The sequence below is a fragment of the Dichotomopilus funicola genome (genome assembly GCF_033296635.1).
Source record: "Dichotomopilus funicola strain CBS 141.50 unplaced genomic scaffold C8A04scaffold_101, whole genome shotgun sequence".
NCBI lineage: Eukaryota > Fungi > Ascomycota > Sordariomycetes > Sordariales > Chaetomiaceae > Dichotomopilus > Dichotomopilus funicola.
This window is the reverse complement of record NW_026944122.1, coordinates 16,952-31,927: the sequence shown is the minus strand read 5'-3', so window position 1 is coordinate 31,927 and position 14,976 is coordinate 16,952. Positions and strand designations below refer to the sequence as shown.

At 55.8% G+C, this 14,976-nt stretch overlaps 5 protein-coding genes and 1 non-coding gene across 6 annotated transcripts; 4 read left to right on the top strand and 2 right to left on the bottom strand.

Annotated features, from left to right (window-relative positions):
• Positions 1-409: 409 nt before the first annotated feature.
• C8A04DRAFT_t141 lies at positions 410-491 on the top strand. The gene has a single exon. It is a non-coding gene; the product is annotated as a tRNA-Ser (tRNA).
• A 773-nt stretch (positions 492-1,264) lies between these two features.
• Positions 1,265-2,952, top strand: C8A04DRAFT_32838 (uncharacterized protein; the record flags this gene model as incomplete). Its single annotated transcript, XM_062782232.1, has 6 exons — positions 1,265-1,347; positions 1,418-1,564; positions 1,637-1,886; positions 1,992-2,179; positions 2,284-2,566; positions 2,662-2,952. 6 exons carry the CDS (start codon positions 1,265-1,267, stop codon positions 2,950-2,952), a joined length of 1,242 nt encoding a protein of 413 aa, XP_062633032.1.
• Positions 2,953-3,497: 545 nt separating this feature from the next.
• C8A04DRAFT_32837 (uncharacterized protein) lies at positions 3,498-4,874 on the bottom strand (the record flags this gene model as incomplete). Its single annotated transcript, XM_062782231.1, has 2 exons — positions 3,498-3,804; positions 4,228-4,874. The coding sequence occupies 2 exons, from the start codon at positions 4,872-4,874 to the stop codon at positions 3,498-3,500; spliced, it is 954 nt and encodes a 317-aa protein (XP_062633031.1).
• Positions 4,875-5,246: 372 nt separating this feature from the next.
• Positions 5,247-7,015, bottom strand: C8A04DRAFT_40539 (uncharacterized protein; the record flags this gene model as incomplete). The annotated part of the gene is made up of 3 exons (XM_062784981.1): positions 5,247-6,131; positions 6,206-6,676; positions 6,710-7,015. The coding sequence occupies 3 exons, from the start codon at positions 7,013-7,015 to the stop codon at positions 5,247-5,249; spliced, it is 1,662 nt and encodes a 553-aa protein (XP_062633030.1).
• Positions 7,016-8,719: 1,704 nt separating this feature from the next.
• On the top strand, positions 8,720-9,340 carry C8A04DRAFT_32835 (uncharacterized protein; the record flags this gene model as incomplete). The annotated part of the gene is made up of 1 exon (XM_062782230.1): positions 8,720-9,340. One exon carries the CDS (start codon positions 8,720-8,722, stop codon positions 9,338-9,340), a length of 621 nt encoding a protein of 206 aa, XP_062633029.1.
• Positions 9,341-9,810: 470 nt separating this feature from the next.
• On the top strand, positions 9,811-13,097 carry C8A04DRAFT_15659 (uncharacterized protein; the record flags this gene model as incomplete). The annotated part of the gene is made up of 7 exons (XM_062778569.1): positions 9,811-10,890; positions 11,258-11,284; positions 11,310-11,415; positions 11,466-11,510; positions 11,588-12,041; positions 12,094-12,551; positions 12,625-13,097. 7 exons carry the CDS (start codon positions 9,811-9,813, stop codon positions 13,095-13,097), a joined length of 2,643 nt encoding a protein of 880 aa, XP_062633028.1.
• Positions 13,098-14,976: the final 1,879 nt, after the last annotated feature.

Genomic DNA, 14,976 nt, shown 5'->3' with positions numbered 1-14,976 from the left:
AGGGCATCAGCGCGACGATCGAGTTGGCCGTCTCCTTTGCCAACTCGGATGTTTCTGCGCTGATCTCATGCTCGTGAATAGGAGGTCGTGAGCGTTGACCCGAGGCGACACACTTCAACAGCGACACACATTTCAAGATGGCGAGTTTGCTGTCGACATGCTAGGGATGAATTTCATGCAAGTCGCACACAATGGCGAGGAATATCGAGGTCAAGGCCGAGAATCTACCGTCTTGCAACGGCAACCCCCGCATCAGCACCAATCCCAAACAGTTCACGACGACAGGTCGCCGGGACAAGATGCACCATAACCCGTATAGTTTTCAGGAGTCTGGATGCCAGCTCTTGTTGAGACAACAACTGAACCATGTTCAACAGCAGTGCTACAGTAGTATTGAACAGGACACTAAGGCGTGGTGGCGGAGTGGTCTAACGCGCAAGACTAGAAATCTTGTTCCTTCGGGAGCGTCTGTTCGAATCAGGCCCACGTCGAATATGAGATTACGTTTTGCTGGTGGTGTATCTCTTTTGGAGTTTTTGTCGTCTTGGGAGGTTCAAAATCAGGAAGAAAAAAAAGAAAGCGGCAAAATTGCCCTGAAAAGAGGGCAGTCAGGATGCAAAGTGCTAACATAGCCATCCACTCAACGTGCTCTTCCCCGACGGTCATTGGACAAAGAAATACTCGATAAACCAAGCGAACCTCTTTTCGCAACTTAATATCTCCCGAGCTACATCGGCACAAATGCCGACGCAACATCGCCGTGTGCAACGGTGTCTGCCGGCGGCTCCCGGCTCAAATGGCCAGCGGTGTCAGATCTCATTGGTCCTGATCTCTCAACTGCTTCGACAGCCGTGACTGCCACTGGCATCTCCCGGCAGCCCTATATTGTACCAAGAGGATCGACGCAGGGAGACGAGCTTTGAGGGGGGGAAAGTGAGTATTGGCGGAACTCGTCTGGTTGAAGGTGTCAAAGGCCTATCTGCGATGAGAGTAGCAAATACCCCACTTAGATGTCTCGGAGGGTCATGATATAGTGTTTGGGTCTTGGGGAGAGGTATCATTGGTCTTGTTAGGTCCCATGCCGAGAAAGACACCGATCATATCCCACGGCAGATGAGGTATAGCATCCCGATATGTGTAGTTGGGAGTGGGCCTAGGATAGAGAGCTCATGAATAAAGCCCGCCAGGACTGTCTTGGGATCTGTTCCCCCCCTTCTCTCTCTCTTCTAACCCTGTAAACCATCCAAGCTTCACCAAGTTCACCATGCGAGGCCAAACCGTAATCCACCTGTCCCTGCTCGCCGGAGCCTGGGCCAGCCCAGCTCAGAAACGATGGACGCCCAACGTGTAAGCGCTTCCAGCCCTTCCCGGTCCATCCATCAGGCTGCTTCTCGCCTAACATAGTGACATATGATAGCCCCCGCAACCCCGACTACCCCCTGGACGTCGTCGACCAGCTCGAAGAAAGCATCATGCCCAACGTCGAGGCGTGGGTCTCCAAACGCGCCGTTGCTAACTCGACTACTTCCTGCACCCTTGAGAACGCCGCAATCCGTCGGGAATGGTAGGTCCGCTTCTATCCATCCATATCCAACCCCGCTCCCCAGACCGAAACTAACATGGACTCGCACACCAGGAGCGACCTAACCCCAGAAGAACGCAAATCCTACATCTCCGCCGTCCTCTGTCTCCAATCCTTGCCCCCCAAATCCCCCCGCGATACTGTGCCCGGAGCGCAGAACCGGTTCGACGACTTTGTGGCCACCCACATGACGATGGCAGGCATGCTGCACAGTCCGACCAACCTGTTCGCGGCGCACCGGTATTTTATTTGGGCGTATGAGAAGGCGCTGAGGGAGGAGTGTGGGTATGAGGGGTATCAGCCTGTGAGTCTTCTGTTTCTTTTCTCGCAGTTTCTATCACTTTGTTTTGGGAGAGAGGTTGGGGGTAGGGGGACAGGGAGAAGGGGAAGCGGCTAATTAGACTGACAGTACATGAACTATGACCGGTACGCCGACGACCCGATCAACTCGCCCATGTTTGACGGCAGCGAGACCAGCATGGGCGGCAACGGGGCGCCGAGCGAGTATGCGGGCGTGCCGCAGGGGTTTCCGAAGCCGTATAACATGATTCCGTCTGCTGGTGGAGGGGGGTGTGTGACTGAGGGGCCTTTTAAGGAGTACGTTCTTTCCCCTTTTTCTCACCGTCCCCCCTGTCCCCTCCTCCTTTCTCCCCTCCAGTATGTTCTCTAAAAGAAGATGATGGTACTAACCCCCCCCCCAGCATGATCGTCTCCCTCGGCCCCAAATCCACCATCGTCTCCGACATCCCGCCCAACCCCCAATCCGACGGCCTAGGCTCCAACCCGCGTTGCTTACGGCGAGACGTCAACCAGTTCTCGGCGGCCGGCGCCCGCGCCAACTACACGTACAGCACGATTGTCGACAACCCGGATATTGACGCGTTTTATAACCGGTACCTGGGCCAGCCGCAGCTGAAGGGGGATACGCATCCTTGGGGGATCCATAATGCGGGGCATTATATGATTGGGGGTGATCCGGGGGGTGTACGTTTTGTTCTCTATTTTCCCGATCCTTCTTTTCCTTTTCCTTTTTTCCTTTTTTTTTTTTTGTTTTGTATGTGAGTGACTAAGTATCTCAGGACTTCTTTGCCTCTCCCGGCGACCCCGCCTTCTACTTCCACCACGGCATGCTCGACAGGGTGTGGTGGATCTGGCAGATGCAGGACCCCGAGAACCGCGTCGACAAGGTGCCGGGCACGAGCACATCGATGCCAATGCCGGGGCACGGCGGGATGAAAATGGTGGCGAAGCGGGAGGACGTGCAGGACGCGGTGGTGGATCTCGGGTGGACGGCGCCGGCGGTGAGATTGGTGGATTTGAACGAGCAGATGGGGGGGTTGGGGGGGAAGTTGTGTTATATTTATGTGTAGTGGTCCTGGATGTGGGAGGTCAGGGTGATGGTTTACGTAGGTGATTATCAAGATTATTTTATTGTTCATGCAAAATTATAGCCAAGTCAATGTCAAGAAAGAAAAAAACAAAAAGCTCACCACCAAGCCCTATCCCCATCCGGAGGGATAGCGGTTGGTGGCTACGAAAATCTTTCCGGTGAAAGATTTTTCTTCGCTGGCCCCGGGAATCGAACCCGGGGCCACTTCGATTTACGACGGCACCGGCGATGCTCCTCCCAATACCGCCGGGCCAAACACGCTGTTTGGCACATTGGGAGGAGCTGGTGACAGTTCGAGCGAACAGCGGACTTATATGGTGTGGTTGGGAGTTGGGAAGGAAGGTGCGGAAATTTATTCCAACAAAAAGAAAAGGAGATAACCAAATCCACTTCAGGCCTATCAATTAACCACCGCATTGCTATCTAACCACCCTTCGCTATCCAATCTATCTCGTACTTCCTAGCTACCTACTCACCTTCCAACCCCCATCCATAATCCACCGACCAAACACCCACCCTCACCCTTCATCCTCTCACAATCTCCCCCGCCGACACAACAACAGGATACACCCCCGCCTCAACAGCCTTAACAACCGCGACAACCCTCCCAAAGCCCTCCCACTCCCAGTCTTGCCACGCGACCTTCAGCCGATCAAGATACACCTGCCCTCTGTCTCGCACAGCGTCTAGTGCAGACTCGATGTGTGTGGATATATACTCTGCCAGACAGACGGCGAGAAGGACTTCCAGGAGGAGTTGCAACAGGTCGAGGAGCCAGTGGTTTTGGGTATCGGTATCAGCATCGGTGTTGGCTTTGGTATCGGAGTTCGGGCTGGAGTTAGAGTCAGAGCCAGACTCAGAGTTCGGCGTGGGATTCGGCGTGGGATCCAGTGTGGAATCAGAATCCGGCTCGGCATCAAAGCCAGCGTTAGAAGTCCCCAATGAGCCAGAGACGCCCTATATCCCCCGCGCATCAAACACTCCCTTAACCGCAGTGATCCAGTCGCCGACGGCGCTCGTGCCAGGAACCCAAACGCGATCAAACCAACCCAGCGGCGAGTTCACACTCCCCATTTTCTCCCAGACCGACGACCACCACCCCCCAAACCACGACCTCTCCCACTCTGGCCATCCAACCCAAGATCCCCCAGGCCATCCAATCCAAGACCCCCCAGGCCATCCAGTCCAAGACCTCGGGTCAAGGTTAACGTCAAGGTCAATGTTAGGTCTAAACATACCAGCCCCCACCACCCACCCCGCAATCCTCTGCTTCCAACACGACTGCGGTACCCGGCCCGTCCACTCGGGCAGGTTGGCCTCACGGTGGTAGACACATCGGGTGTAGGGGTGTGTGAGAGTTTTGTAGGCTGTTTTGTATATTTTGATGCGGGGGTCTGTGTCGGTGTCTGTCTTGCGCTTGTCGTGGGTTGTGCTGGTGGTTGTGCTGCTTTCAGGGGTAAAATCAGGGGTATTTACGGAAAGGCGAGGAGGGTGAGGGTTAGGGTTTGCAAAGGGATTCCACTGTTTCCACAGCAGTCGGGAGACAAAAGACTGGTTCTTCTCCGCCATCACCCCCTCCACAACCTCCTCATACGCCCGTCTTATCTCATCATTCGACGACGCGGTCGTAACCCGCAGCACGGTATACAACGTCTCCCCCCCATGCCCACCCCCCATCCCAGCTAGAGATCCAGCCGGGACCTCATCCAAAGCCGAGGCCCGGGCAATAGCCAGCGCCAGACCGAGACCCAGGGTCCAGTGCATGATGAGGTGGGACTGCTGAGCCTGGACGAGTAAGAGGTGGAGGGTTTGGGCAGTGGCGGTGACGAGACAGTCGGCGGCGTAGGGGGAGATGGCGGATAGGAGGAGAAAGGTGATGTTTGCTGCTGAGAGGAGGAGCATTTACTGGTTGTATCTTGCGTCTAATTATCTTGTGTGTGGGAGACCCGGTGGGTGAGTAGGTGAGTGTTGATCGGGGAGGTTGGGTAGTTCGGCTGGTGTTGGGTAATTAATTATATAAGTTGCTCTGACCTGTCAATGGCATTGTTACTGTCGGTCTTTTGTTGGACGTGGATTGTGATGGTCAAACAAAGGTATATTACTCGTCATAGCATTACTGTTCCATCTACTTCGGTACTTGTCGACCTCCCATGCTCTCAAAGACATACGCTAAACGCCATTTGTCACCCGCCCAATGTACAATAGACAATATACAGACACAAAAACCACCAAAATGCATACACAAACATAAATCCATACACCCCCCGACAAAAATCACGGAATCGGCACCTCCCCCACAGCCACCCACTCGCCCCGTCCCGCATCGAGCTTCACCTCCCTCACTACCCCCCCAGCCTGGAAAAAACACCGATTCTCCCCCGTCGCCGGCTCCAACAAGGACGCGACCCCATCATCACTCGACACCCACGTCGCCATCGTCAAACACGCCAAGTCACTGCCCTTATCCATCGTCTGCAGCGCTGCTGGCCGTGTGGTTCGCCATACTGCTGGGCTGCCGTCTTCCGCGTTCGTATTATCTGTAGTAGAAGAGGAAGAGGAGGAAGATGAGGGAGTTGGGTCGGAGAATAACACCTCTGTGTGTCCGTCCGCGGTGCGGTATACCACATATGTGTTGACGCGCTGGCTGGGATCGCCCGCGCGGCCGACAGAGAAGGCAGAAATCTGCGCTCCCTCCGCCGGGAGCGATATATCTGGCAGGTGGATCGGCCACGGCGTGACGAACCGTGCCGGGCGCTGCGGCGAGGTGAGGTCTGTGATTTCCACCGCCAATTTGTTGGAGGTGGTCTGGTAGAAATACGCATACCCTGCCTTGACAGCCGTCATGGAGAAGTTGGTAGACGTTGGCACGATAGCAAGACTAGAGTTTTCATGCCGCGGCGTGGCGTCGAGCTGGTTGTGGTCCCACACGGGAGCAGGCTTGAAGGTGCGGGAGCCGACGAGCTGGTTGCGGAGGTGGTAGACGCGGTTGTCGGTCGCGTTGGTGTAGAGGGTCCAGGGCCAGTAGGCGGTGAGTGGGGAGTCAAGGGAGGTGTAGAGTTGGAGCTTGTTGAGAGAGTCGTCGGTTGTGGTGCCGTAGGGGCGGAAGGAGACGGCTAGGAGGCGGGTTTGGTAGCCGGCGTAGAAGATTTCGATTTGGGGCTTTTCTTTCTTTTAGCTTCAAACAAATAAAAATCAAGAAAAAAAAGAAAAAAAAGAAAGGGAAGAAAACTCACGTCAAACTCCTCCCCCCACACAATCATCGACGCAGCGATGCGCGTCCCCGCCTTAGCATACGATTTCAGCGTCTCCGGCGCCTCCCAGCACGCCGTCTCGTTCCCGGTCACCCTTCCACCAGAGTTGCACCGCACATACCGCAGGCCGTCCTGCGGGTCCTGAAAGAACAGGTACGTCTCCGTGTTGCCGTCGGGCCGTCGTCGCGCTGTTACCGACAGCGCTGAGCCGGACCGGATCATCTTGGGGGTTGCTGATGGCGTGGCCGAGGGGTGGGCTGTGTTGGTTTCTGAGGGGTTGTTGTTGCTGGAGGAGTCGGACGAGGAAGTGGATGTGGACGTGGACGTGGACTCGGCAGATGTTGACGCCGAGTTGATAACTGCTCGACTCCCCAACACACCACCCAGTACCGCACCAACAATCACCAACACTGCAACCACCCCGCCGATGATCAACCACTTCCTCTTCCCCCCCTTTCCGCTTCCAGCACGATTCTCATCCCCCACCTCCGCCGGCTCGTCCCCCGCGTACCCCGCGTACCCCGGCGGCAATAAGTACCCCCCGTTCCCGTGTCCGTACTTGTCATTATGATGTTCATCCACGACAGATTCCAACCCCGCTGGGTATGCTGAAGCAGGATGTGGGTACGTTGAGGGAGACACGGCTTGCTTGAGGCCGTTGTCGCCGTAATACTCGCCGGGAAGGACCTCGGGGAGGTGCTGGGTTGAGCGCAGGTGTTCGTGGGCGGCCACTTCAGGGTGGGCTTCGGGGGCGACTTCGAGGCCGTGGCCGTACCTGTCGGGTTGGGCCATGGTGGTTGTGTACTTGTGAGTACCCGGTAGAGTGAGCGACGCGCTGACCGAAGGCGGGAACCGGGGAAGAGCAAAACTTGTCGCACAGTTTACACGCTCATCATGCGATGACCCAGTCCACCGTTGTCAAGAAACAGGCAAACAGGCAAACAGTCGACTTCAAGTTGAGTTGACAATCCAAACCCCAGCCAGTCAGTCAGTCAGTCAGCCCAAAAGGAAGACAGACAACCGGAACCCGGCCCCAGCAAACTCCGGAATCCGCCCGTCCATCTCGCTTTCAAATCCAGACCATCCCCCGAGATTCGAAATGGACCAGGCCGAGTATCCGCGGAACGGCCCCCAACTGACCCCTGCAGCGGCCCGTCCATGCCCAAAAAAAACGCCAATAAGACGCTAACCAAGCGAATCAGGGGCCCCGCTGGCAGGGGCGCAGACGCGGGAGAGCGAATCCTTCCGCTGGGCAGAGGATGGATTGGATGGACGGGATGGGAGAACATTCGATGATGGAGAGGAGGATTGGAAGAATACAAGAAAATGGATTGTAGAGCCAGAGATACAGATGGAAGTTGAGTTCATTGCGGTCTTTGCTCACACGCGCCATTGTTCCTTTTCCAAACGAACACCTACATAGTAATGATCAAACACCGAAGAACAAAGCTGACCTGCAGTTCAATTCAGTTCAGTTCAGATAACCCCTGCGGCACGGCGCCCGGAGAGCCCCCCCCCCACTAAGGCTGAGCCCCGAAGGGCTGAACTGCCGGTTCTTTCGCCGCTGGCCGCGGCTGGCTGATGCTGGCTGACGGTGCTTGGCTGCTCGAGCAGCGGAGCGAGCTTCCTGTTTAGGATATATTTTTCGCTGCGGAAGCTGGGCGCGTTGGGCCGTTGCCTCAAACTTTATTTTGAGGTGCTGGCTCAAGGCTGGAGAGCGCATTGCAGGTTTGAAGTTAGTAATCAGGGCGAGATGAGTTTGCCAGCGAGGGTTAAGATGCACTTGTGAGATTTATGGGATTTTTGAAGAAAGAGTTATGAGTGAGTGGTGGAAAAATGTTGGGATTCTGATGAGGAACCCACTTTACATTTGCGCCTTCCCGGAAAATAAAGTTAAACGGTTGATAAATCAGGGTTAGGGTAAGCAAACTACTTTTCCTTCACTCGAGCACGGCCGAGTTACCGACATTCAAGCTTGAAATAACGCTGATTCTGGAAATAGCAAACACTGGCAAAACTATCCCCTTAAATCCGCTTTTAACCTTTTCACTACATACAAAGCAACGTTAGGGCTGGCTACATAGTGCAGATCCAGCTGAACAGAGTACCGCCACTAATGCAGTCGACAAACCGATCGAAACAAATCGGGAAGACTTTCCCGGTTCGTGGGCGGGACGCAACGTGGACAGCCAGGCACATGCAGGTGCCGAGTGAATTGTCCAGTGATCGTGGACTATCAACCAACAGCTGAGTCGCGATGCTGGTGTTACTACTGCGCAAGTAGTACGCGGAACGTTGCGTGGCAGATACGAGGTGGTATTTGGGCTTGTTTAGCCGGTGATGAGTTGCTTTTTAGTTGAGAGCATGTTTACTGTGTATATGAACTCTAGGACCGGCCGTCTTGCGTACATTCCTATTTATCGTCAGCGAGGTCATCCATCCATTATCCCTGAATAAGACAAACGACATAGCACCACCAACACCAAACCACCAACCATGCTCGCCCTAACCCCCCTCCTCTGGGCCTTCCTCCCACTCACAATAGCATCAACCCTCCCCACGATAAACACAACTGCCCTCACTCCCTGGCAACTCACCGCCCTCTCGACCTCCTCGCCCCCCGGCATGCCCGCCGTGCACCCCTACTCCCACCTCTTCTTCACCATCTCCGACCCCAACACCATCACCCTCGGCACCACCCACTTCGGCGACGCCGGCTTCCCGCCCAGTGCCGTCAACTGTTCCGTCTGGTGGATGAGTTTCGGCGATGACCCGCGGGATACAGGAGTTGAAAATGCATGTGATGCGATGCTGCCTGGGGTGCGTGGGAAATGGACGTTTACGGTGGTGGAGGGACGGGATCCGACGAGGGGGGTCACGACGGATGTTGGGTTGAGGATTGGGTTGGAGGAGGCGGTTTCGTTGGAGACGGGGGGCGTGGTGAGTGTGAGGTTTGAGGGGGAGGTGGTGTTGAGTGTGGGCGAGGAGATGGCGGGGACGTGTGGGGGAAGTGGGGTGTGTAGTTGGGGGTTGAAGGGGGAGTTGGTGCCGGTGTTGGTGCAGCAGCGGTTGGTGGGGGTGGAGTGTGTTGCGGCGTGTGATGTGGGGAGTGAGTAGAAATATTGTGATGGAGATATTGGACTAGAAAAGGGGTAGTTGGAGGAGTGATGTTATATTGTGGGAGGTTTTCGGTGGATAGACTTAAACAAACAGGGTTTGAGAGGTTAAAAGGGGGAAGTGTAAGTGAGTCAGACAGACGGGAAACAACAATACAGTACAACAAGAAACTTAGAAAACTCGCCGAGTATAATTAGAAAACGTCTCAAGATTGAGGATTGACTCAGACGCCCTTGTATTAACAAGACTGAGGAGACAAGCTCGGCTACCCCACTTCGAGCGGGGTGACTCGACCATGACTTGTATGATGAGTGATCAAGCATCAAGCATCAAGCATAAATTCGACATCTCATCTCCTCGACTTACCTCGATTCACCTCGACTCACCTCGACTCAACAGTAACACATCTAAACCATAGAATTGTCACCGGATAGGTCACCAGACCGTCACCAGACCGTCACCAGAAAACCATGGCCTCCCTCACCCTCCGCTTCACAACCCTCGACGTCTTCACCACCACCCCCTTCCTCGGCAACCCCCTCGCCGTCGTCTTCGTCCCCCCCTCCGCCCGCCCGCACCTCACCCAGTCCGCCAAGCAGCGTATCGCCCGCGAATTCAACCTCTCCGAGACCGTCTTCCTGCACATCCTTCCCGGCGATGACGACCCCCCGGAGAAGAAGCAGAGCCCTACTGAGGGAGAGGCTACCCGGGAGATAGACATCTTCACCATAGAGAAAGAACTCCCCTTCGCCGGCCACCCGACCATTGGCACAGCCTACCTGGTTCTCAAAACCCTCGGCTGGCGACACGTAACCACCCTTCTCACCAAAGCCGGACCGATCCATATCCAGCTGGACAACGCCACCGGCGCCGTCCGCGCAGCGATCCCCAGCGCAGTGCACATCCACCGGCAAACCCTCGGCAACCTCCTCACTTCCCCACCATTCACCATAGCAGGTGCAGAGAAAGTCAAAGCGACCATCGAAAGCGGCCTTTCCGCAGACGCTACCATCCGCGCAGCGGAACTCACCGCCCCCATCGTCAGTGTCGTGCGCGGCATGACTTTTGTGTTGGTCCGGCTGCCTGGCCTAGCCGATCTCGCGCGGGTTGAGACGGGGAACAGGATCGATTTCGCACCGCTTGTGGCTGAGAAGGGACTGTTGCTGGATGAGGGGGAGTGGGGGGTGGGGTTTGTGTCGAGGTATTATTATGTTCCTACCCCTGGGCCTGGTTCTGGCTCTGGTTCTGGTCCTGTTGCGGGAGAAGAGAAGGGCGATGAGAGGGTCGCGCTGCGGACGAGAATGGTAGAGTTGGGGTTTGAGGACCCTGCTACGGGGAGCGCGGCGAGTACGCTGGCGAGTTGGTTGACGATCAGTGAAGGGAGGGAGAAGGGATGTGGGTTTGAGATTACGCAGGGCGTGGAGATGGGGAGGAAGAGTGATATTGTGGTTGATGTCGTGGCGGAGAGGGATGGGGGGTCGGGAGAGGTGGTGGTGAAGGAGTTGTATCTTGGGGGGTCGGCGGTGGTGGTTATGAATGGGAACATCTCGGTGTAGGCGTGGGATTGTTGGTAATGTGCTCTGAGATGGTAGTGGAATTTGCTAAAGTCTGGGATTATCAGGACAAAACGGTTGATGAAAGCGAGTCTTAGGAATATGGTAAGAAGAGCTAACGGATTCAACAGCCGAGCTCTCAAATTCTGGGGTTAATTGAGAATCAGTTTTTGCAGCTACTTTAATTGGGTCGGTTCAATACAGTGTTAAACTCAATAAAAGTGCAGAACATATTTTGTAAAATTCTCTCTTTGTGATCCAAATTCTTCAAACAACTTGTCTCAATAGAAAACAAGAAACAGTCATCAAGAAGGAGCCATCCAGTTGGGAGTTCTGGTGAGTGGACCCGGTAAGTGGGGCCTAGAACGACCCACTTTTATCTGCAAGGCTCGTGCTGATGCTCGTCGCGTTGCCAGCCGCCAAAAAGTTGGGAGCTCAGCGGCCTCGGAATTCAGTCGCATCATCACCGATCAATACCGCATCCGACAGACTTGCGCAGAGACTTCAGGATGCTGTGCGGACGTATGTATTCCCTTTTACTCGACGAATGATTTCAGGCTAACAATTGGCAGTTTCAGGCGAGGTTCCCGAGGAGCCAGTGGTGTCGAGGAAGACAGGTGCGTCGCATGCCTATCGGAACCTTGAAGCAGGAAACAAAGAAAGAAGACCTGAAGAAATTTTAACAAGGAATTAGGCACCGTCTTCGAAAAGCGCCTCATCCTCAAATACATCGAAGAAAACGGCACCGAACCCAACACCACCGACGAGCTCGACCCGGAAGCCGACCTCCTCCCCCTCAAAACCAGCCGCGTCGTCCGCCCGCGCCCGCCCAACTTCACCTCGCTCCCGTCCCTGCTCAAGGCCTTCCAGGACGAGTGGGACGCCCTCGTGCTCGAGACCTACAATACCCGCGAGCAGCTGGCCCGCACCCGCGAGGAGCTGGCCACCGCGCTGTACCAACACGATGCGGCGGTGCGTGTTATCGCGCGGTTGACCAAGGAGAGGGATGAGGCGCGTGATGCGTTGTCTAAGGTTACGATTGCGCCATCGGGGGGCGCCCCGGCCGGGGCGAATGGGGATGCCATGGCGGTTGATAGTCAGGGGCTGCCGGAGAGTTTGGTGGAGCACGTGCAGCAGACACAGCAAGAGTATGTTTTTTTTTCTGGGTTGGCATTGTAGAGTTGGGACTGACGGACACAGATTGATGAAAGGCCGCAAGAAGCGCCCAACCCCCCAAGGCTGGGCCAGCACCGACGACGTGGCCGCCCTGGAGCAGGTCTCCTACGCCGACCTCAGCGTGTCGCACGCGTCGTCGCTCGACACCGAGTCCGGGTACGCGGCGGTCGGCGGCCTGGACGGCAAGCTCGACATCTACTCGGTGTACGCCAAGACGGTGGAGCGGTCGTTGGATATCGGCGAGCCCGTGACGGCGACTGTTTGGACCGGCAGCAAGGTCGTGTTGGCTACGTCCAAGGGGTCCGTCAAGGTGCTGGAGAATGGGGCCGAGGCTGCCTCGTTCAACGTACATGCTGGCGCGGTGACCGGGCTGGCGGTACATCCGGGGGCTAGGATTTTGGCCTCGGTGGGTGTGGATAAGAGCTTTGTGTTTTACGATTTGGAGACTCTGCAGCATGTCTCGCGGGGGTACACCGATGCCGGTACGTTTTGCCCTCTACTGCCCTTTACTGCCCGCGACTTTGGTTCCGTTTCATTGCTAATATGTCCATCCAGCCCTCACGGCCTGCGCGTTCCACCCCGACGGCAACCTCTTCGGCGCCGGCACCCAAGCCGGCGACATCAAGATCTTCCAAACCGAATCCGGCGTCCAGGCCGAGTCCTTCCACCTCGGCACCCCCGTGCAATCCCTCGTCTTCTCCGAGAACGGTTTCTGGTTCGCCGCCTCCGGCAAGGGCCAGTCGACAACCACCATCTTCGACCTACGCAAGTCGGGCCCCGCCGCCCAGGTCAAGGAGCTGCAGACGGGCGACGCCCAGGCCCTCGACTGGGACTACTCGGGCCAGTACCTCGCCACGGCCGGGTCGACGGGTGTCACGGTGCAGATGTACCAGAAGAGTGCTAAGAAGTGGTCGGAGCCGTTGCGTACGAGCTCGCCGGCTGCGGCGCTGCGGTGGGGGGAGCAGGCGAGGTCGTTGGTTACGGTTAGTAAGGAGGGTGTGGTGTCGGTGTTGGGGGCGAAGGAGTAATATGTTGGGGATTTTTGTTTGTTTGTTGGTGGCCTGGTGGTGTATTCATAGATGCCGGTTTTTACTTTTCCCCTTGCGTTTGTCTGCCTCGTGGGCGCCTGAAAATGTGATCACTACCTGCATTTGGGATACAACTTGTCACTGTCACGCTAATTCTGAGGTGGAATGCATTGCGGGCTTCGGTCCCCGATACGGGATCATGAAAGGTTTTCGTAGTGTAGGCAGAAACCCGAAGATGCAACTCCTGGTTGGCAAGGTTTCCCCATCATTTCGAGATCACGCTTGCTGCTCCTGTTAGGCAGCGGCAGCTGTGCACAGGTGGCGGTTCGCCCTCTTTGGCGCGTTTGTTCTCGGCCCCTGACAGGCTGGCAGCTGCTGAGCGGCTCTTTTCAAGTGGGACCTCCTGCTCCATCCAATTGGCCTCCATGCCACGGGCTCTCCTCACGTCCGTGGGGACAGTGGGACTTCTGCAGCGTGAATTGTGTGGGCGAATTGTTCACATTGACGCCGCCCGCCCCATCGGCAAACACCCGAATCTGGAACTTCATGTTCCGTGAGCCAACTTCCACCCAAACCCAAAGGCTTGGAGGTGCAAACGGAACAGGCACCTTTTCCTCCCTTCCGCCTTCTCTCTCTTTTCTTTTTAACTCACAACCAATTCCGAATACCTTTGCATCTTCCCTCGAACAACTCGAAAACAACACTCCTTTGATACGGAGACCCGCCCAGGGACCTCGATCGTCATCGTAATCTCCTCGACTCGGTCCTTGTTTTGTTTGTTGCCCCGCGCGCGCCGTTTCCCACACCATCCGAGTCCACCACACAAGGCAAGGCAAGGCACCGATTCTGCCTAACACATCCACGTCGCCATACTTGCGGCTGTCTGTACATAGTACGAAGTACTGCAACCTTTTCTCCCTCCGATTCTCAAACGGGGTTTCCCAGCTTCCGAACTGATCCGAAATCACCGCGGCGGTTATCGCCGAACGAGCGCGGCGAGAGAAACAACAAAAAAGTTGCCTCCCTATTAGTCAACTTTTCTCTACGATTTTACACCCGCCAATTTTCTCTCTCTCGCCAGCGCGGAATGCATTTCTGCGCTACGGATCATTGAGGGACCGACCAATATTTCCCACAACAAAAAGGCAGGCACGGTAGGCCGGTTTGTGTGGCCGTGCGCGACGAGATAAGAAATCAACAGAGAAAACACTGGAAAGGGAGAGAACGCCAGAAGGGGACAGAAAACATGGACGACATGGTGAGATTCGCCGATTTGGAGGATTATGTGAGGGAAGCTGTTGATGAGGAGTGGATGCAGGGAAATATTGACTTTTACCTCCCGTACGAGCCGCACCACGAGGACCTATATGAAGACGAGGACGGGTCTGACGGGCACGCGGACGACGAAGACGATGATATTTCCATGGACGATCACGAGGACGAGGACGAAGTCGAGGGCCTTTCCGAGGAAGACGAGAACATGTCCGAAAGCGAGCACACCGACGATGACCACGACGACAGCGATCCGTTTTCGAGCTGGCCTGGCACCCCCGCTCCGGTCGATGAGGGGGCATCCGCGGATGGCTCGGACATTGAGGTTGTTGCGGAGGCGCGGCACGTGCAGGTGGATAATTATGAAAGTGGGCAAGAGGGCGGTAGTCACGTGGGGAGCAGCCAAACAAACGGGGAAGGCGAAGGGGACGGACTGTCAGAAATTGAGATCAACAGTGATATGGACGACAGCATTCAATCGATTGACGACGACGGTTACGATACCGGTGCCGGTTCCGACGAGGACCGGGAAAGCGACGAGATCGAAGACGAGGACGAAGAAGACGAAGAGGAGGACGAGGTCGAGGTCGAGAGCGAGGACAATGAA